At 52.0% G+C, this 22202-nt stretch overlaps 1 protein-coding gene across 1 annotated transcript in view; it reads left to right on the top strand.

Moving 5' to 3' along the window:
* Window positions 1–11686: 11686 nt before the first annotated feature.
* The window catches only part of CCDC57 (coiled-coil domain containing 57), a 104591-nt gene continuing 94075 nt past the window's right edge, over window positions 11687–22202 (top strand). Inside the window, exons 1-5 of the mRNA XM_025363493.1 lie at window positions 11687–12311; window positions 15744–15852; window positions 19273–19374; window positions 20533–20690; window positions 20842–20916. Of these exons, the coding sequence (XP_025219278.1) occupies window positions 11905–12311; window positions 15744–15852; window positions 19273–19374; window positions 20533–20690; window positions 20842–20916 (851 nt within the window). The 5' untranslated portion in view covers window positions 11687–11904. The remainder of the gene's footprint in view (window positions 12312–15743; window positions 15853–19272; window positions 19375–20532; window positions 20691–20841; window positions 20917–22202) is intronic.

Raw genomic sequence — 22202 nt, 5'->3', positions numbered from 1 at the left:
CTGGCCCTGAGGATGTTGTTCCCACAGGATGGTGGGGGCGCCTCCGGGCCCCGTCCTTTCCCCCAGTTCCCTAACCGGGATCTGAGCGGCTGCGCGCACGGCCCGGGCCCCGCCAGTCTCCGAGCCCGTGGGCGGCGCCGGGAACTCGTGCCCCGGTGGCCGCAGCCGACCCTCAGGCAGGACTCGGTGGCGCCCCCGGCCCGTACAGACCCCCACGGGCAGCCTCGGCCGCCCCCGCCTCCGTGCTCCCCTCATCTCAGGGCAAACGCTCCAGACACCCCTTCGGGACCGCGAGCCGGGCGGCCTCAGGGAGCGGGCGCCTGGGGACCCTCGGCCGGGCCGGGGGCGGCGAGGGTGGGGGCGCCTCGCGCGGCGGAGCCCGCCGTCCCCATAGCCCGGAACCCAGTCCGGAGTCGCCCCGCTGACCGGTGAGGAGGCCGGGCTCCCTCCCTCGATCCGCGGCGGCGGTCGGCTCGGCCCGGGGCGTCTCTCGGGCCTGGGCGCAGCGCGGAACCCGGCGGGGCGGGAGCGGCCGGAACCCAGCGCCAGGGACCCCGTTTCCTGCCGGCGGGACCCGAGCGCTGCACCGAGCGCAGCCGGACGCGGCCGACTGACCCGGTCGCTGTGGCAACGCGGCGGGACCCTGCAGCGCTGCTGGCGGGCGTTCGGGTGAGGCGCGGGCGGGCGGCGCGGGCGGGCGGCGCGGGCGGGCGGCGTGGGAGCAGCTCCGACCACTCTTCCTGTGGAAAACCTCGGGACTTGCAGTCGTGTCGGACGAGGACCTGGAGCGCGAGGTCGACCCTCAGAGCCCGGCCGGGCCCGGACCGGGGACCCGCTCGCGGAGGCTGCGGCGGGGCGGGGCGGGGCGGGAGTGTTTCCTCGGTCGCCCTTGGATGACCTGGGGCAGTGGGCGCTGCCGACCAGGGCCCCGCAGCCCCGGGAGAGTTCCCTGGGTTCCGCCGCCGACAAGGACGGCTCCGCGCCCAGGCAGCCTTGCTGTATCTGAGTTTAAAAAAAAGAAAAAGAAAGGCCGGGCGCGGTGGCTCACGCCTGTAATCCCACCACTTTGGGAGGCCGAGGCGGGTAGATCGCTTGAGGTCAGGAGTTCGAGACCCGCCTGGCCAACATGGTGAAACCCCGTCTCTACTAAAAATGCAAAAATTACTGGGCGTGGTGGTGGGCGCCTGTAGTCCCAGCTACTCGGGAGGCTGAAGCAGGAGAATCGCTTGAACCCGATGTTGTAACCGAGCGGGTTATAGAGAGAACGCCACACTCGGAGACTAATTCAGGCGTTCTTTATTGCCGGCGGCGACCGAGAGACGGCTAGAGCTCGAAATTATCTCCGCCCGAAGAAGGGGCTAGATTTCTTTTTAAACCTTGGTCTAAATAGGGGAGGGGGAGTCTAGCTGAAGCTATTTTTTTTTTTAACAGAAGCAGAACAGGCAAAAAAATTAAAAGAGAAATGGTTACAGAAACAGTTACAGGAAAAAACAAAAAACAGTTTCAGGTGCAGGGGCTTCAATTATCACAAAGTGATAAACGCAGGGGCTTTGGGTACCATCAACAGAGCGCGTTCCCAGGGGCTGCTGGTACAGCTTGCTCCAGTTTCTTATCAGTAAGTGCATTCCTGGATGTGCTTGGGGTCGACTTGCACCAGGTATGTCCTTAAGGGAGAGGGATAAGAGGCTGCAAGCAAAGAAACCAACATGGAGTCTGTCCAGCTCTCAGCTAAGAGAGAATCAATCAGGTTAAAACAAGGTAGGGTATCACACCGCGAGGCAGAGGTTGCGGTGAGCCGAGATCGCGCCATTGCACTCCAGTCTGGGAGACAAGAGTGAAACTCCATCTCAAAAAAAAAAAAAAAAAATTATCTGTAACTTAGAAAAAGATACAAAAGCAGCACAAAGATTTCCCGTGTACCCTTTACCCACAGCCCCTAGAATGCTGATCTCTTACAGAACCACAGTTCATTCAGCAACATGGAGACGCTGGCGTTCATATTAATATAATCCCGTGATCTGGTCTCCAGTATTTATTCTCGCTTAGCAGCTGCTTCATGGATGACTGTACCGTGGTCCAGGGTCCAATGATAAGTCCACTATTTTATAAAATGCCCCCCATTTTGGATTTCTCTGATGTTTTCTCGTAATTGATTTCATATTACTCATTTTTGGCCAGAAAACTTCAACAGGGAAATTGTGTCCTTCCCAGTGTCTTATGAGCCACAGGATGCCCCTGGCTGTTGGTGCTCATCGGGTCCCGGGGGCTGAGGTGGTGCCTGCCAAGTGTGTCCACAAAGTTGGGGGTCCTTCCCTTTGTAAATAATGCATATTTTATGGGGAAATATTTTGCCACTATGTAAAAAATCTTCTTTCTTTTTTCTTTTTCTTTCTTTTTTTTTTTTTTTTAAGATGGAGTCTCTCTTCACTGCCCAGGCTGGAGTTTGGTGGCACAATCTTTGCCCACTGCAACCTCCACCTCCTGGGTTGAAGTGATTCTCTTGCCTCAGCCTCCCAAGTAGCTGGGATTACAGCTGCCCACGACCACTCCCAGCTAATCTGTGTATTTTTAGTAGAGACGAGGTTTCACCATGTTGGCCAGAACAGTCTCAAACTTCTGACCTCAGGTGATCCACCACCTTGGCCTCCCAAAGTGCTAGGATTACAGGTGTGAGCCCCACGTCCAGCCTTTTATTATTATTTTTTTTTTAATTTTTTTTTTTTGAGACTTGAATCTCTTTCTCTCACCCAAGCTGGAGTGCAGTGGCTTGATCTTGGCTCACTGCAACCTCTGTCTCCCGGGTTCAAGCGATTCTCCTGCCTCAGCCTCCTGAGCAGCTGGGATTACCAGCACCTGCCACCATGCCCAGCTAATTTTTATTTTTATTTTTATTTTTATTGTATTTTTAGTAGAGACGGGGTTTCACCATGTTGGTCAGGCTGGTCTTGAACTGCTGACCCCAAGTGATCCGCCTGCCTCGGCCTCCCAAAGTGTTGGGATTACAGGCCTGAGCCACAACGCCCAGCAAGATCTTGTTTCTAACCATATACTTCTGTCACTAATTTTAGCACCCATGAGTGTTTCCCCAAAATAACTATTAATGTGCTATTTGTTAAATGATTTTTCTGTTTCCGTTACTCCTACATTTATTAGTTGGGATTCTCCTGTAAGAAAGAACCATCTCTTCTCATCAATTTTCTATTAATTTTCATTACTATATCTTTTTTTTTTTTTTGAGATGGCGTCTCACTCTGCCATCCAGGCTGGTGTGCAGGGGTGAGGTCTCGGTGTTAGTACGAGTCTCACTCTGTCACCCAGGCTGGAATGCAGGGGTGAGGTCTCAGTGTTAGTACCAGTCTCACTTTGTCACCCAGGCTGGAATGCAGGGGTGGGGTCTTGGTGTTAGTATGAGTCTCACTTTGTCACCCAGGCTGGAGTGCAGGAGTGACGTCTTGGTATTAGTACATCTTTTTATCCCATGGATTCTAACCCATTGCTATCATGTACTTTGTGGCTCACATTGTCCAGATTAAGGTGTTAGAAGCCCCTTCAAGTTGGCCTCTCTGTCCTCATAGCACGTCCCAACCTTCTGGAGCATTTTCTTTCTTTCTGGCACCACAGAATTCAGGCTCATCTTACGCTTGCCTTGACATATCCCAGAATCAGTCATTTCTCCAAGGAGTCCTGGTTCCTTTTAGTTTAGAAGGTGGTGTTTAGAAACCAAGATCCCAGTACCAGATAGACATATTGCTTCTGGGATGCCATTTCTTCTTGGTTTTCTTAATGGATAGAGCTAGGCAACGTGTGTTTCTATACACTATACACATGTAAATCTATTTCAGTGTATCTATGTCCGTGTATATATTAAAACCCGTGGCTGGGTACAGTGGCTCACGCCTGTAATCCCAGCACTTTGGGAAGCTGGGGGGAAAATCACTTGAGGTGAGGAGTTGGAAACCAGCCTGGCCAACAAAGTGAGACGCCCATCTCTATAAAAAATTATAAAATAAATTAGCCAGGCATGGTGGCGTGTGCCTGTAGTCCCAGCTACTTGGAGGCTGAGGTGGGAGGACTATCTGAGCCCAGGAGTTTGAGGCTGCAGTGAGCTATAATCATGCCACTGCACTCCAGCTGGGGTGACAGAGTGAGATCCCATCTCAACAAACAACAAACACAAAAATACCTGTGAGTTTATTACAAGTTACCCACTTGTAATCAAGTTAGGTTCACCTGTTTCTACTTCATTTTGAGTCCTTACTGATTTTAAGGGTTTTTGTTTTTTGTTGTGCTGTTTTTGGCACGTGAAACGTGTACGTCGTTCTAAAAGTCCGCAAAGTCTAAACTCAACGACAAGACTTTGACTTCAACTTCTATTTCTCATTTACTCACTTTTTTTGGCAAGTGCACATTCAAAGACAACAGCCTTTCATGTTCCTTCATGGTGGTGGTGCCTTCTTCTCCAGCAAGTGCCAGTGACAGAATTAATACCTACTGCCGACCTCTCTTATTTCAGTTTTAAAAATGGTTGTGGCTACTCTTTGGCAGTCAGTGAGGAAGTGAAAAAAAACATGGGGTCACAGGTACATAATTTTTGTCCCCTGGACCTATTTAAAGAGTAGATGAGAGGCCGGGTGCAGTGACTCACACCTGTAAGTAGGTGGGAAGATCGCTTGAGTTGTAGTTTTTTTTTTTTTGAGACAGAGTCTCGCTCCGTCGCCCAGGCTGGAGTGCAGTGACTGGGTCTCGGCTCACTGCAAGCTCTGCCTCCTGGGTTCATGCCATTCTCCTGCCTCAGCCTCCTGAGTAGCTGGGACTACAGGCACCTGCCTCCACGCCCGGCTAATTTTTTTGTATTTTTAGTAGAGATGGGATTTCACTGTGTTAGCCGGGATGGTCTTGATCTCCTGACCTTGTGATCCGCCCGCCTTGGCCTCCCAAAGTGCTGGGACTACAGGCGTGAGCCAGCACGCCTGGCCGAGTTGTAGTTTTTAGATGGGCATTCGAGGCTGCAGTGAGCCGTGATTGTGCCACTGCACTCCATCCTGGGCGACAGAGTGAGACTCTGTTTCAAAACAAAAGAGTGGATGTACTGAATTTAGCCTCCCAGAGGGCTGAGCAGCACTCTCTGGAATCCAACAGGGGCCGCAAGAGCTAAATTCAGTACACTTAAAGGTGAGAGGATCATTTGAGGCCAAGAGTTCAAGACCAGCCTGGACAACATAGTGGAACCCCATCTCTACAAGAAATTAAAAAAAAAAAATTAACTGGGCATGGTGGTGCCTGCCTGTAGTCCCAGCTACTCAGGATGCTGAGATTGAGTCCTCTGACCTGAGTACAAAGTGAGTGAGCCACCCCAGACCTGCCTTCCAGTCCCAGAAAGTGTCTTGTAAGTTAAGGGTATTAGCTGGGCGTGGTGGCTCACGCCTGTAATCCCAGCACTCTGGGAGGCTGAGGCGGGTGAATCACAAGGTCAGGAATTCAAGACCAGCCTGGCCAAGATGGTGAAACCCCATCTCTAGTAAAAATATAAAAATTAGCCAGGCGTGGTGGCAGGTGCCTGTAATCCCAGCTACTTGGGAGGCTGAGGCAGAGAATTGCTTGAACCCAGGAGATGGAGGTTGCAGTGAGCCGAGATCACATCACTGCACTCCAGCCTGGGCAAGAGAGCCAGACTCTGTCTAAAATAATAATAATAAGAGTATTAAATATATTTACATATGGAGGTCATAAAAATATATATATATTTGGGCCTGGTGCAGTGGCTCACGGCTGTAATCCCAGCCCTTTGGGAGACCGAGGCAGGTGGATCACCTGAGGTTGGGACCAACATGGAGAAACCCCGTCTCCGTGTATTTTTAGTAGATTTTATTTTGTGTGTATTTTATTCACAGGTCTGGAAAACTCACACTGTTTTTCCTCTACTCTCATACCACAAGAATCATCAGCACAGAGGAAGACTTCTGTGACCAAATGTGGCGGGAGAGGGAGTTTGTCACCAGCATGTGAGCAGTCAGCTCTGCAGCAGACTCGGCTGGGTGTCCTTCAGTTCAGTTCCACCATCGCCTGCCTGGAGAGAGGTCAGACCACAGGGTGAGGGCTCAGTCCCCAAGATGCAACCACCCAACGGGTTCGCCCCGCCCACTGCCTAGGCAGAGCCGATTCACTGAGACGGGAATTAGGATCGAGAAAGAGTGAGTCACGCAGAGCCAGCTGTGCGGGAGAACGGAGTTTTATTATGACTCAAATCAGTTTCCCCGAGCATTCGGGGATCAGTTTTTAAGGATAACTTGGTGTGTAGGGGCCAGTGAGTTGGAGACGAAAACTTAGGGAGTCAAAGGTGTCCTCTTGCGCCAAGTCAGTTCCTGGGTGGGGGCCACAAATGGGATGAGCCAGTTTATCAGTCTGGGGGGTGCCAGCTGATCCGTGGAGTGCAGGGTCTGCAAAATATCTCCAACACTGATTGATCTTAGGTTTTACAATGGTGATGTTACCCCAGGAACAATTTGGGGAAGGTCAGAATCTTGTAGCCTATAGCTGCATGACTCCTAAACCATAATTTCTTTCTTTTTTTTTTTTTTTCTTTTTGAGACACGGTCTCACTCTGTCACCTAGGCTGGAGTGCAGTGCTGCGATCACGGCTCACTGAAGCCTCAACCTTGTAGGCTCAAGCGATCCTTCCACCTCAGCCTCCCTGGTAACAGACTACAGGCGTGCACCATCATGCCCCAGTTAATTTTTGTATTTTTGGTAGAGACAGCATTTTGCCATTTTGCCCAGGCTGGTCTCGAACTCCTGGACTCAAGTGATCCTGCCTCAGCCTCCCAAAGTGCTGGGACAACAGGGGCCAGCCACTGCGCCTGGCCCTAAACCATAATTTCTAATCTTTTGGCTAATTTGTTAGTCCTACAAAGGCAGTCTAGTCCCCAGGCAAAAAGGGGGTTTGTTTCAGGAAAGGTGCTACTGTCTTTGTTTCAAACTAAGTTTCTCCCAAACTTAGTTCGGCCTACACCCAGGAATGAACAAGGAGAGCTTGGAGGTTAGAAGCAAGATGGAATTGGTTAGGTCAGATTTCTTTCACTGTCTCAGTTATAATTTTGCAATGGTGGTTCAAAGACTGCCCCGCTTCTGACACCAGTCACTAGTCCTGGCCTCTGGAACTTCTGACTGACCACTGGCTTCAAGTTGGGGTTCTCACAACCCCCTCTTTGGGTTCGATTTGCTGGGGTGACTCACAGAACCCAGGGAAACACGTAGGTTTAACAGTTTATCATAAAGGGTATTACAGAGGATACAGATGAGATGCGTAGGGGGAGATATGGGGGAAGGGGCTTCCTGGAGGACCCCCCAGCCCCCCCACCACTCCCCAGGAACCTCTCCAAGCCCTGTCCTCTGGGTTTTTAGGGAGGCTTCCTGAAGTCAGCATTCCTTCCCCCAGGGTAGAGGGTGGGAGCTCTGGGGAGAGGCTTATGACCTACAATGGAAAGTCAGGTGAGAGTGGAGACCTGGGAGGACTCTGTTTCCTGAGGCCTGACACGCCCAACGTTGTAACAAAAGACTGTGACGAGGGAGAGTTATGAGGCAGGAACTGCAAGAAAACCATGATGCGTCATTATACCACAACAGGTAGACCTACAACATCACCGTTAGGTCAGCTCAGTATTTTTAAATGACAAAATCTAAGTGATGGGATGCCCCCCGTGCTGTGCCAGCCCCTGCTGGGAGGTTCTCCTGGAAGGGGGTGCCTGCTTGGCAGTGGGGCCCTCCCCTCCCCGGAGGCTTCTCCTGCCGCTCCCCAACCCGGAAGCTTCATGTGGTCCTTCTTGAAACCAGGTGCTTGCTAGTGACGCCTGCTGGCCGACAGGCAGATTGCGTCCAGACGCTGAACCCATGCTTTTGAAAGCCAATTAATCTCAGCCTTGAGGCTTTGGGGATCATCCAGAGATGGGATTTGTACGGAAGCAGGGCAGGCCGTTCTGTGATGAGGTCAGAAGGAAAGGCGTGCCAAGCCCAGCTGACTTACAGGCCCTTGGTGTGTGGAGCTTCTCGTGGGTCCTGAGTGTGATGGATAAGGCGCTGGAGAAGCTGGGCGCTCCCTGGGTGCTGCAGCGAGTCACTTGCTGTGTGGATGTATCAGACTGCTCTTCTGTGCAGAACACAGAGGCCTGGTAGCACCCATCTCACATAGAGGGGTGGCGTGTGCCATCTGCCTGTCCTGGCTGCCTGAAGCTTTTGAGAAGAGGATGACCTGCTGAGTCCTGAGCCCTGGTGGGAAGGAACCTCACCCAATGTGGGGAGAGGGGTCTGGGGGCCTGGAGTAGCACATGTGCAGAAACTGGCAGATAAAGGCTGCTCTGGGCCTGCAGGGAGCAGCTGAAGCCACGCAGGCTGGGCCCCGTCCTCGGTATGTCTTCATACACTGTGCCAAGGAGATTGAACTTTATTTTGAAAATGGTCAGGAGTCGCAGGCAAATTTGAGGCCAGATGAGGTCGCGTGATCAGATTCTCAGAAGAGCAACCCCCATGGGTGGCTGTGATCAATGAGTTAGAGGCAAGCCCAGTGGCAGGGCGCCTGGTACCGGACGGGAGCCACAGGCAGTCCTCAGAGAAGAGGCCCGTAGACCTCGCAGATCTCAGGCTCTGCAGAGAACGGTGGTCAGGACTCACGGGCACTGTGTGAAGGGTTCTGAGTCATCAGAGATCACAGTGATGTTCCATCATTTAATGTGTATTTGCTGATATTCCGATTCTTTCCCTGTGTGTGCACAGGTGTGTGCATGGCCTCTATGTACAAAATGTTTCTGTCACCAAGACTGTGCCAGACAGTGGGACTCACTACACCTGACACTGGGGCGATGGCGTTGTGCCAACATGAGATGGCAGTTAGGAGAGGTTCCCTGCAGTGATATTCAGGTTGAGGTCCCAGTGGCAGGAGGAGCCTGCCCTGTGGTTAGGAGGAACTTTGCAGGCAGAGGGCACCTGCCACACATCCCAGGCTCTGGGGGCACGTGGCAGTGGCAGGAAGGAGTCTGGGGTCCAGGTGTCCTCAGTGGAATGGGAAACCTGGTTAAGCATTTTTGAAAAGATTCCTTTGGCAGCCAAGAAAGTGGGAGTGCACAAGAGGCCAGTTGAGGTCTTTTGCGGTAAGACACTGTGGTGGCCGAGGTGTGGGCACAGGGTGGGAGACAGCGAGAGGGGTGGACGGTAGGGACACTGTAGGAGCCGAGGGAGACGAGGAGCAGGAGTGTGGGAGAGCACTGAGATGGTCGGTAGGGACCCCGTTAGTTCGGGCAATGGGTGGGCACGCGCAGCTTGGAGGAGCCAGGCCGAGGTGGTCCAGGTGGCGTGATGGGCCCAGGGTGTTGGGCGGGGCTGGGCAGGGGGCTGCATCGCGGGAAGCGTGTGGGATGAAGGCCATCTTTGCTCCAGAGCCTCGTCAGAGAAGTGCCGTCTCAGGACCCCCAGGGGGCCCTCGTGCCGCCAGTGGGTGTGCCCTGCTGACCAGCCCTTTCTGGAGGGGCCCACGGGTCTTGCAGCCCCTTGTGCTTTGTCACCCACCTCCTCCTTGTGCTTTGTCACGGCTGGTGCTCAGCCTGGCTGTGCCGTTGTACCCGCTCCCTCTGGGAGTTGGGACTTTGTACAACCTCTGCTGTGGCCCGAGGGGCAGAGGTACCCAAGACAGGCTGGGGCTTCTTTCTGCTCTGGCAGCAGCTCCCGGGCCATGTCCCACCAGGCCGGAAGTTTGTGCTTGTCCCCCAACTGGGTGTGGCCCTTTTAGGCCATGTAGTGCCCCTGTGTGGACACCAGAGAAGAACTGTGGGGGATTTCTGTGTCCAAATTGAGCTCATGCTTGGACCTCTAGAGGGTTGGGGGCAGCTAGGACCAGCCAGAAGAAACTTTCTTTTTTAATAGACCACTCACTGTGGCGTGGAACTCCTGAGTTCGAGTGACCCGCCCACCTCAGCCTCTGAAAGTGTTGGGATTACAGGCAACAGCTACTGTGCCCAGCTTGTTGGTTTTTGTGATCTTTGTTTTTAAATTTTATTTTTTCTAGCACTTTATTTTTATGGTTTTACCAAAATATCAGTCCATGATGAACAAAATAAAAGAACAAAGGAGGCCGGGCGCGGTGGCTCAAGCCTGTCATCCCAGCACTTTGGGAGGCCGAGGCAGGCGGATCACGAGTTCAGGAGATCGAGACCATCCTGGCTAACACGGTGAAACCCCGTCTCTACTAAAAAATACAAAAAACTAGCTGGGCGGGGTGGCGGGCGCCTGTAGTCCCAGCTACTCGGGAGGCTGAGGCAGGAGAATGGTGTAAACCCGGGAGGCGGAGCTTGCAGTGAGCTGAGATCCAGCCGTTGCAGTCCAGCCTGGGCGGCAGAGCAAGACTCTGTCTCAAAAAAAAAAAAAAAAAAAAAGAACAAAGGAATGTACTCTTGGATGGTATATTAAACCGTTCTTACATTGCTAGAAAGAAATACCTGACGCTGGGTAACTTATAAAGAAAGAAGATTTAATTGGCTCACGGTTCTCCCGGCTATGTAGGAAGCATAGCGTTGGCACCAGCTTCTGGGCAGGCCTCGGGAAACTTTCACTCATGGCGGAAGGTAAAGGGGGAGCAGGCAGAAGCAAGAGAGGGAGTATAAGTGGCGGAGAGATGCCACATCTCACCGGAACTCATTATCACCAGGCACTTTGAAATGACAAGATCTCCCCAGAACTCACTGTCACGAAGACGGCACCAAGCCACGAGGGGTCTGCCTGCACGATGCAAACACCTCCCTCCAGGCTCCAGCTCCCACGTTGGGGATTACAGTTCCACACGAGATTTGGGCAGGGATAAATATCCAAACCGTATCAGGTGGTGGATCTTTCAGGAGCAGGGCGTTGGGTGGGAAGGGGCATTGGTTCTGAGGGACTGGCCCGGTGTCAGTCCTTGCGTAGCCACTTAGCAGCCTTAGTTTTCTCAGCCGTGAAATGGACAGGGTGCTGCGTTGAAGCTATTTTATAGAACCTAGCTCTTGTAGCTGGACAAACCGTGTTTCCCATCTTTCCTTCCTCTACTTCCTCTGGATTTCTTTTTTTAATTTAATTTTTTAATTTTTGGAGAAAAGAGTCTTACTGTCGCCAGGCTGGAGTGCAGCGGCGCAATCTCTGCTCACTGCAGCCTCTGCCTCCCGGGTTCAAGTGATCCTCCTGCCTCAGCCTCCCGAGTAGCTGAGATCACAGGCATGCGCCACCACGCCAGGCTAAATTTTATATTTTTAGTAGAGACGGGGTTTCACCGTGTTGGCCAGGCTGGTCTCAAACTCCTGACCTCAGGTGATCCGCCCGCCTCAGCCTCCCAAAGGGCTGGGATTACAGGAGTGAGGCACCGCGACTGGCCTTTTTTTTTTTTTTTTTTTGAGAGAGAGTCTTGCTCTGTCACCCAGACTGGAGTGCAACCTCCACCTCCTGGGTTCAAGCGATATTCCTGCCTCAGCCTCCCGAGTAGCTGGGACTACAGGCACGTGCCACCAAACCAGGCTAATTTTTTATATTTTTAGTAGAGATGGGATTTCACCGTGTTAGCCAGGCTGGTCTCAATCTTCTGACCTCAAGTGATCCACCCACCTTGACCTCCCAAAGTGCTGGGATTACAGGCATGAGCCACCATGCTCGGCCTAATTTTTGTATTTTTAGTAGAGACAGGTTTTTGCCATGTTGGCCAGGCTGTTCTTGAACTCCTGACCTCAGGTGATCCGCCTGCCTCGGCTTCCCAAAGGGCTGGGATTACAGATGTGAGCCGCTGCGCCCGGCCATGGTAACTGTTGATAGGGAATGTGAGGTGGGTACTGTGGAAGGAAAATTAGGGCCCCTCACGGTGCACCCTGAACCTGCTTTCTCTTTACTGCAGCGGCCACCATGCTGCCACTGGACTCAGAGCCGGCCCTGAATGAGCTGCTGCTTCGCAAGGAGGAGGAGTGGAGGGCGTTGCAGGCCCACCGCAGCCAGCTGCAGGAGGCGGCTCTGCAGGACACACGGAGCCAGCTGGAGGAGGCGCAGGGGAAACTGCGGTGCCTGCAGGAGGACTTTGTCTACAACCTTCAGGTGCTGGAGGAGCGGGACCTCGAGCTGGAGCGCTATGAAGCTGCCTTCGCCCGGGCCAGGGAGTGGGAGGAGGCCAGGCGGGCAGAGGTGAGCGAGCTCAAGATAGAGGCAGCTAAGCTGAGGCAGGCGCTAGCCAGAGAGGCCAGGAAGGTGGAGGAGCTGCAGCAGCAGCAGCAGCTGGTGTGGCAGGAGCATCGCCTGGAGCTGGAGCGCGTCCACAGGTGAGCCACCGACCGACGAGCCCTCCCCCGCAGCGCCTGGCAGAGGCCCCCACACGCCCCCTGCTCCACTGTGCCGCCCGAGCACTGCCCACTCTCACTGCCCCTCCTCCCGCTGCTGATTCCGGGCCACGGGAGCTGGTCTGTCTGAGTGGCCGAGTGCCTCGTGGCCTCTGAGCGTGTGTTTGTTGAGTGAATGTGTGTGGATCCAGGAATGCCCTATCTTTTTCTGGGCTCTGATATAACTCTGAAATTAATGGAGATTGGTTTAAATATTTGGAATTTATTTCATTAATTACAAATCTATATTAACACGTATTTGAATTTATAATGATTTTAATATGAAGTCTGTAGTAATTTCAAAACTAAATGAGCTGACTTAAGGCAAAGTCGACATAAAAACCTACAGCCTTTGTCGTGGGGCCTGTGGTGGGGCCCCTGGAACTTACGCACATGCCCGGTGTCCCCTCAGCGCCACTCAGCCAGCCGCGCTGTGGAGAGTTTGGGGAGACAGGAGGGAAGGAAGGAGGACAGGCTTCTCTGACAAGATCTTCCATCCCTCACTTCGGAAGCACCGCAGGTTCATCATAGCACGTTAGCAGTTAGAGGCCCTTCCTGTGTAATGTGTGTGTGCAGATGTCAGGAGAGCCGGCTGCACGCTCTGTTTGCACTTAACAGGAGCCTAGATACTTTTTTTTTTAAACGTTTTATGTATTCTTCTAATGTAAGCAGCATTTTTTTTTTTTTTTTTTTTTTTTTNTTCACTCTGTCGCCTAGGCTGGAATGCAGTGGCGCGATCTCTGCTCACTGCAAGCTCCGCCTCCCGGGTTCACGCCATTCTCCTGCCTCAGCCTCCCGAGTAGCTGGGACTACAGGCGCCCGCCACCTCGCCCAGCTAGTTTTTTGTATTTTTTTTAGTAGAGACGGGGTTTCACCGTGTCAGCCAGGATGGTCTCGATCTCCTGACCTCGTGATCCGCCCGTCTCAGCCTCCCAAAGTGCTGGGATTACAGGCTTGAGCCACCGCGCCCGGCCCATTTTTTTTTTTTTTTTGAGATGGAGTTTCACTCTGTTGCCCAGGCTGGAGTGCAGTGGCGGGATCTCGGCTCACTGCACGCTCCGTCTCCCAGGTTCAAGTGGTTCTCCCGCCTCAGCCTCCGGAGTAGCTGGGACTATAGGTGCCCACCACCATGCCTGGCTATTTTTTTTTTTTTCCTGTATTTTTAGTAGAGATGGGGTTTTGCCATGTTGCCCAGGCTGGTCTTGAACTCCTGACCTCAGGTGGTCCACTGGCTTCGGCCTCCTAAAGTGCTGGGATTATAGACATGAGCCACCGCACCTGGCCATAAGCAGCTTTTTAAAGCACTTTTTAAAGTCACAGGAGTAAACTATTCTTATCATAGAAAGTCATTTCTCAGAGAAGATGCTGTGGTAGAATGGCAAAGTGAAAGCCACCACGGGCCATCTGTTGTGTCATCTCCAGGCCCTAAAGAGAGCCGCCTGCACACACCGCTCCACAATGTGCGTCCAGCACTTCCTGATTGATTTGTGAGTCTGTTCTTTGTGTCAGTGTGCTGGGTTCTGCCGCACCCTTTTGACTGACCGGCTACCCTCTGTTGTGTATGCTGGGCCTGTTTGCTCAGAAGCGTCTCAGATGGGTGTGAGCAGGCCAACAGGACCACGCCAGGTGCTCCTGTGCAGCAGAGAGACCTTCTGCGGCAGGTCAGGTGCAAGGAGAGGAGACCCACGTTGGTAGGTGTGGTGCCACTCTGGCTCAGAAGCCCCAGCCAGTATTCCGCAGCCAGTATCTCCTGTAGCAGCCCACAGGGATCACGTCTGTGGCCCCTGCAACAGATGCACCCCAACGAGAGTCACTGTCTTCTAGGAAGCCTACAGTATTTATGGCTCCTTTATTGCATCTCCCTGTATGGATAAACAGTGTGGATAGAAAGTGCCAGTCCACAGTCGTTTGACCCAAGCAGCACTGCTTGGTGATGTGGTACACACCCATGTGCCACCTTCCCAGGGTCCAGGGAAAGAGCTAGAGAGTTGAGCTGGAAGTCAGCTTCTCCCTGAGTGGAGGGAGAGTGTCTAGAAGCTCCCGTCCCCAGCATGAAGGCTGGCGCTCAGGCTGCACCTTGTCCAGACGCCGAGTCCATGCAGGCGCATGCAGTGCTTGGACAGCTGAGGCCCACTTGCCCTCCCGTGTGGGTGCTGACTTTCTCATAGCTGTTTTCCAGAGTGTTTAGAGCATCCTTTTAAAAGTGCTTTACATTATGTTGTGAGGTGTCTCTTCAAGTCTTTTGCTCATTCTTCTCTCCAAGCGTGGGATGTTTTCAGCCATGTTCAGGTACTTTTTCAGTCTTACACTCTTTTTTTTTTTTTTGAGACAGAGTCTCACTGTGTCACCCAGGCTGGAGTGCAGTGGCGTGATCTCGGCTCACTGCAACCTCTGCCTCCGGGGTTCAAAGGATTCTCCTGCCTCAGCCTCCGGAGGAGCTGTGATTACAGGTGTGCGCCACCATACCCGGCTAATTTTTGTATTTTTAGTAGAGACGGGGTTTCACCATGTTGGCCAGGCTAGTCTCGAACTCCTGACCTCAAGTGATCCACCCGCCTCGGCCTCCCAGAGTGCTGGGATTATAGGCACGACCCACCACACCCAGCCCGCTATAGCTTTTTCTTTGCTGAGATTTGTTTTTCCGTTTGCTTTATTCGATTACTTGAAGTGCTTTTATAACGACTGCTATAGCATCCTTGTTGAAGAATTCCAGCGTCTGTGTCATCTTCGTGTTGGCATCACCTATTGTCTTTTCTCTTTCAAGCTCAGATCTTTCTTTTTTTTTTTTTCTTTCTTTTTTTTTTTTTTTGAGACGGAGTCTTGTTCTGTCGCCCAGGCTAGAGTGCAGTGGCGCTATCTTGGCTCACTGCAAGCGCCGCCTCCTGGGTTTACGCCATTCTCCTGCCTCAGCCTCCCTAGTAGCTGGGACTACAGGCGCCCGCCGCCACACCTGGCTAATTTTTTTGTATTTTAGGTAAAGATGGGGTTTTACCTTGTTAGCCAGGATGGTCTCGATCTCCTGACCTTGTGGTCTGCCCACCTCGGACTCCCAAAGTGCTGGGATTACAGGCATGAACCACTGCACCGGTCAGATCTTTCTGGTTTTTGGTTGTCAGGTTTTTTTTTTATTGTATCCTGGACATTTTGGATTTTATGTTGTGAGACTTTGGGCCCTATTTAATTTCCTCTTTTATAGATTGGTGTAGCATGCTGGTCCAGGTGGGGCTGGAAGTTCTGCTACCCTGTGGGTCCTACTGAAACCACCCCTTCGTAAAAGCAGAGCACCAACTTTCACGTGTCAAGTACACCTTGAAAATGTGTTACCTTTGCTGAATATTTGGTGTGGCTTTTCTTAATGCTGTTTTATTACCACAGTGACAAGAATGGTGAGATCGACCACCACCGGGAGCAATATGAAAATCTAAAATGCAGGCTGGAGAGAAAACTTGAGGAGCTCGATGGTGAGCTTGCTCTGCAGAGACAGGTAGAGCCTCTGGGTCAGCCCCTTCCTGGGTGCTTTCCCCACCTGCCCACTGGGAAGCTGAAGTCATGTAGGGCTGAGGAAAAGGCAACCATCTGGGTCATTGCCTGCATTCTCCTTGGAGTCCAATGGCGTCATCGGGGCAGATGCCACTCTGAGATGGTCTGCAGGGAAACAGGATGGGCTGTCTGCATGCAGCCACCTCCACGGTGTTTCCTTGTTTCCTTTCCTCACGGATTAGTCAGGGTTCTCCAGGGAAACAGGCAATAGGAGGTAAATCGTAGGAATTCATTCATGCAGTTATGGAGGCCATGAACTCCCACAGTTTGCCATCTGCAAGCTGGAGAACCTGGGAAGCTGGTGGTGTAATTCAGCCCAGGTGTAAAGGCCTGAGCACCAGGGAGCCACTGATGTGAGTCCTGGTCCAGTTCTGAAGGCTCAAGATGCAGGAGCCCAGTGTCCCAGGCAGGAGAAGGCGAATGTCTCAGCTCAAGCAGAGAGAACAAGTTCACCCTTCATTTCGTTCTGTTCAGGCCCTCAGTGGATTGGATGACACCCGTCCACACTAGGAGGGCAGATCATCTTTACTTCGTTTGTGAATTACAATGCTAGTCTCTTCTGGAAACACCCTTGCAGACACTCCCAGAAATAATTTTTTACTAGCTATCTGGGCAGCCTGTAGCCTAGTCGTTTGACACATGGAATTAACCAGCACACCTCAGAAATGATGAAACCTTTTTTTTGTTGTTGTTGTTGTTGTTATGATGAAACCTTTTTTTTGTTGTTGTTGTTGTTGTTTTTTTTTTTTTTTTTTTTTTTTTTTTGAGACGGAGTCTCGCTCTGTTGCCCAGGCTGGAGTGCAGTGGCCAGATCTCAGCTCACTGCAAGCTCCGCCTCCCGGGTTGCCGCCATTCTCCTGCCTCAGCCTCCCAAGTAGCTGGGACCACAGGCGCCGCCACCTCGCCCGGCTAATTTTTTGTGTTTTTAGTAGAGACAGGGTTTCGCCGTGTTAGCCAGGATGGTCTCGATCTCCTGACCTTGTGATCCGCCCGTCTCAGCCTCCCAAAGTGCTGGGATTACAGGCTTGAGCCACCGCGCCCGGCCTGATGAAACTTTTAAATTTATTTTTAGAAAAGTATAATTTTAAAAACTTTTTTTTTATAATTTTTTGAATTTTTACTGTAGAAAAGAATTTGGAATTCAATTATGGTAAGTTTAAAATGCTTCAACTGACAAATGGCAGTCACCGATTTTCTCCTCAGGGTTCTTGAAACTCAGCCTACACCTCCAAGAGACCGAGCTGTGCTGGGGTTTTGTCGAAAGACATCCTATAGATTTGTATCCAGAGACCACAGTCAGAGATGCTGCTACTGTGTGCATATGTGACAAGGGGCTGCGTCTCTGCAGGTATACGTGTGATGAGGGACTGTGCCTGTACAGGTGCAGGTATATGTCATGGGGCTGTGTCTGTGCAGGTGCAGTGTCAGGAGGGGCTGCGTCTGTGCAGGTGCAGGTGTCATGAGGGGCTGCGTCTGTGCAGGTGCAGGTGTCATGAGGGGCTGCGTCTCTGCAGGTGTCATGAGGGGCTGCATCTCTGCAGGTGTCATGAGGGGCTGCGTCTGCAGGAGTCACGAGGGTCTGCATCTCTGCAGGTGCAGGAGTCACGAGGGGCTGCGTCTCTGCAGGTGCAGGAGTCACGAGGGGCTGCGTCTCTGCAGGTGTCATAGGGGCTTCTTCTATGAAAGTGCAGGTGTGATGAGGGGCTGCATTTATGCAGGTGCAGGTGTAATAAGTGGCTGTGTCTATGCAGGTAGGTGCAAGTGTTACTAGAGGCTGTGTCTGTGGGGATGTCATGAGGGGCTGCGTCTGTGCAGGTGCAGCAGTGATGAAGGGCTTTGTGGAGGTGTGACAGGGTCCTGTCGGATGTTGGGAGCTTGGTCATGGTAGGATAGGCCAGTGTGTTGAGAATTTGCCACAGTCAGGTCACTAGAGAAGGAGGCCACGCTCACGTCATGATGGGCCCTCGTGTGGACTGTCCACTTGTCCCTGGAAGTGCTGAGCTCACTCCCCTTGTTCACAGGTCCCTGAGGCTGCTTCTGAAATGGCCTGCAGAGGACTTTCTCTTGGAATTCTCAGAGACCAAAGAGCCTTGTTGATTGTAGGTGAGTTTGAGAACGCCCAGAGTTCATTAGGCATGAAGCCAGCATCTAAAATCTGTGGTCAAGGAGAGACTAGTGGTGACTTTTCTAAGTAATGAGGCTCCCTCAAGTGGCTCCAAAGTCACTTCCAAAGAAGGAGTTTGAGGAGGATCCAGCTGTGGGTGGTCCTGCCCAGCAAGTGGGGGGTCTCGGCAGCATTTGGGAACAGTGGCGATTTGAGGCTGGTTGTAGTTGGCGGGGCACTGCCATTCTTGTCAGGGTTTCTGGTTGGGCCATGACTCTGGCTGACTTCCCAGGCCGTCAAATTTCTCAGACTCAGCAGGGCTCATTCAGGGAGAGCCATCTCAGATGTTGGGAACATGGATTTTTTATCATGTCCAGATAGTAGCCTTGTCTCTGGAAGGAAGGAAACGTGATGTTTTAACATAGCAGCTTTGGTTACTAGCGGAAATTTGGGCGGCACGCATCTAGTGTGGTTCTGGGCAGTCTGATCCTGTGTGAGCTCTGGAGTTGGGAAGCTCTGTTCTGCTGCTGGCATCTCAGCCTTTTAGTTACTAAACTGGGGTCTTTTTTTTTTTTTTTTGAGACAGAGTCTCGCTCTGTCGCCCAGGCTGGAGTGCAGTGGCCGGATCTCAGCTCACTGCAAGCTCCGCCTCCCGGGTTCACGCCATTCTCCGGCCTCAGCCTCCCGAGTAGCTGGGACTACAGGCGCCCGCCACCTCGCCCGGCTAGTTTTTTGTATTTCTTAATAGAGACGGGGTTTCACCCTGTTAGCCAGGATGGTCTCGATCTCCTGACCTCGTGATCCGCCCGTCTCGGCCTCCCAAAGTGCTGGGATTACAGGCTTGAGCCACCGCGCCCGGCCTAAACTGGGGTCTTACATGCTTGTCAGTTTCATGGTTTCCCTTGTTCTGATTTCTTATCTCTTGTTTTGGAAGATCTTGGTGTTTGTTATTGTCAGAGGTAGAATCGACTCAGTGGAGATAAGGATTTTTCTTTTCTTTTTTTTTTCTGTGGTGACAGGGCCTCACTGTGTTGCCCAGGCTGGTCTTGAATTCCTGGGCTCAAGCGATCCTCCCACCTCGGCCTCCCAGAGTGCCGTTACCGGTGTCACTGACCCCAGCTTCTCTCCTCGACAGTGTGTGTGGTCCTTCTCTGTTGACCACCGTGTCCTGCTCACCTCTGGATCCCACCTCCCAGGACATGGGTGGGGGTCTTTGCTGGGTTCCCACTGTTCTTTCACCATGAAACCTATTTGTTCCAGGAACTGCTGCTGGAGTTTGAATTGAAAATGCAGAAGAGGGAGCACGAATTCCGTCTGCAGACTGACAACATGAGCAACACAGCCTTGTCCCAGGAGCTCAAGGTAACTGGGGACACCCTTGGGTCTTGAAGGTTTTTTGGTTTTTTCCTTGGTCAGGTGTGGTAGCTCACACCTGTAATCCCAGCACTTTGGGAGGCCAAGGCAAGAGGATCCCTTGGGCCCAGGAGTTCCAGACCGGCAAGCAGGTGGGCCATGTGGATGCCCTGTGCCCCATGGCAGCGTGGGCACTCCCATCAAAGTTGGGCACTGGGTGCCAGTTCACCTCCGCCCCCATCTGCTGTGTAAGTCGGTCACAGCCCTGGACACCTGCCTGTGGTGGGCATCATAATACGCAGATCAGTAGGAAAAGCAAAAGCTGAGTCTCAACGCCTGCCAGGCCGGGTGCAGCTCAGGCCGGGCGCAACCCGGTCCTCATGTCGGCTGACTTGGGTGCAGCAGCCATCGTCACCACCCGTGGCTTACAGGCTGGGAAACAGGCCTGGGAAGGTACCGAAGAGCTCAGTGTGCAGCTGGGACTCGAGTGGCTTGCTCAGCACTGAGCCCCTTCCTAGACCCCTGGCTTTGTGTTTAATTTCCTTGTTTAAATAACATGCAAATTATGTGCTAAGAAATGAAGTGCAGTTAAATTGGTCTGTTGGGCTTGGACCAATTAGGGTATTAGGGCACCCTAATGGACTGATTTTGGTGAGGTACTGAGTGCTGTCAGGGGGTCAGTGAAGGCCAGGCGCGGTGGCTCACACCTGTAATCCCAGCACATTGGGAGGCTGAGGCAGGTGGATCACCTGAGGTCAGGAGTTCAAGACCAGCCTGGCCAACATGGGGAAACCCTGTCTGTACTAAAAATACAAAAGTTAGCTGGGTGTGATGGTGGGTGCCTGTAATCCTAGCTACTCATGAGGCTAAGGCAGGAGAATTGCTTGAAACCAGGAAGGGGAGGTTGTAGTGAGCCGAGATCGCGCCATTGCACTCCAGCCTGGGCAACAGAGCAAGACTCTGTCTCAAAAAAAAAAAAAAAAAAAAAGGTCATTGAGTCTCATTTGAGTTGTGTTAGGACATTCTCACTCTTTTACTGCTTCTTTGCTTCTTGAATTTTCATTTTTCTTCTCCCTCCCAATCCTGATAAAATGGCAATATGGACCCCTAATGCTTGAGTGTCTTCTAATTATCGCCTCATTTTGAACTCTTTTTTATCATTCAAAGGTTAAACTACTGCACAAAGAGCTGGAGGCTCTGAAGGAAGCCGGGGCAAAGGCTGCAGAGAGTCTACAGAGGGCAGAGGCCACCAACGCCGAGCTGGAGAGGAAGCTCCAGAGTCGAGCCGCGGAGCTCCGGGACCTGGAGGCCATGAACTGCGCCCGGTGCGCGAGTCCTTCATCTCCTGAGGCCTGCTCTGTGGCAGCCTTGCAGGCCAGGACCAGAGTCTGGGGGATTCTACCTTTTCTGCTCATTCCAGGCTGGCCTTTGCTTTCATCTCACTTGCTCCTTCCACAAATATTTGTTTCTTTTCAGGGTAAAGGACTTAGAGGATAAACTTCACTCTGTGCAGCTAACCAGGAAGAGGGAAGAGGAAACATTTAAGAGGAAGTGAGTGTTTCGCCTCCCAACATCGTGCTGCATGTCAGTGCTCCCAGGAGAGGAGGGAAGTGGAACCACTGTGCCGATGCCCAGGGAGCAGAGGGTCCCACTCCAGGGTTGGGGCCTGGGAGCCCGCTGCTTTGCATTTCTCTGTTTCTCTTTCTTTTCTTTTCTTTTCTTTTCTTCTTTCTTTCCTTCCTTCCTTCCTTCCTTCCTTTCTTCCTTCCTTCCTTCCTTCCTTCTTTCTTTCTTTCTCTTTCTCTCTCTCTTTCTTCTTTCTTTTCCTTTCTTCCTTCCTTCTTTTCTTTTCTTTTCTTTCTTTTTCTTTCTTTCTTTCTTTTTTTTTTTGAGAAGAGTCTTGCTCTGTGCCCAGGCTGGATTGCTGTGGTACGATCTTGGCTCACTGCAGCCTCCCCACCAACTCCCGGGTTCAAACAATTCTCGTGTCTGAGCCTCCCAAGTAACTGGTACTATAGGCGTGCACCACCATGCCTGGCTAATTTTTGCATTTTTAGTAGAGACAGGGTCTCACCATGTTGGCCAGGCTGGGCTTGAACTCTTAGCCTGAGATGACCCACCCACCTCCTTGGCCTCCCAAAATGCTGTGATTATAGGCATGAGCCACCACACTCAGCCTTGTTTTGGATTTCTGTTTATGCTTTGGACTTTTTCAGTGGTGTTTAGACTTCTTAGTGCTGTAAAACGTAAAACCTGGACTAGGTGCAGTAGGAAGCTCATCTGAGCCCAGGAGATTGAGGCTGCAGTGAGCCATGATTGTGCCACTGTACTCCAGCCTGGGCCATAGAATGAGACCCTGTCTCAAAAACAAAACAAACAAGACAAAACACACAATTTTTAATACCTGGCCAGGCGCGGTGGCTCAGGCCTGTAATCCCAGCATGTTGGGAGGCCGAGGCGGGTGGATCACTTGAGGTCAGGAATTCGAGACCAGCCTGACCAACATACGTGGTGAAACCCTGTCTCTACTAAAAATACAAAAATTAGCTGGGCATGGTGGTGCATGCCTGTAATCCCAGCTACTCAGGAGGCTGAGGCAGGGAATCTCTTGAACCCGGGAGGTGGAGGTTGCAGTGAGCCAAGACTACGCCGCTGCCCTCCAGCCTGGTGACAGAGCGAGACTCCCTATCAAAAAATCAAAAAATAAAAAATAAATAAATTAATTAACACCTAAGTTAGACGTTAACTTTTAAAACTTCAAGGTTTTACTTACTAATGAGTTAATCAGTTTTAGATTGTAGCCATTCTACTTTGGTGATACAGTAACCTTTATTTTT

This window comes from Theropithecus gelada, chromosome 16 (genome assembly GCF_003255815.1).
Source record: "Theropithecus gelada isolate Dixy chromosome 16, Tgel_1.0, whole genome shotgun sequence".
Taxonomy (NCBI): Eukaryota; Metazoa; Chordata; class Mammalia; order Primates; family Cercopithecidae; genus Theropithecus; species Theropithecus gelada.
The sequence above is the reverse complement of the archived record's forward strand: the minus strand, read 5'-3'. Positions and strand labels throughout refer to the sequence as shown.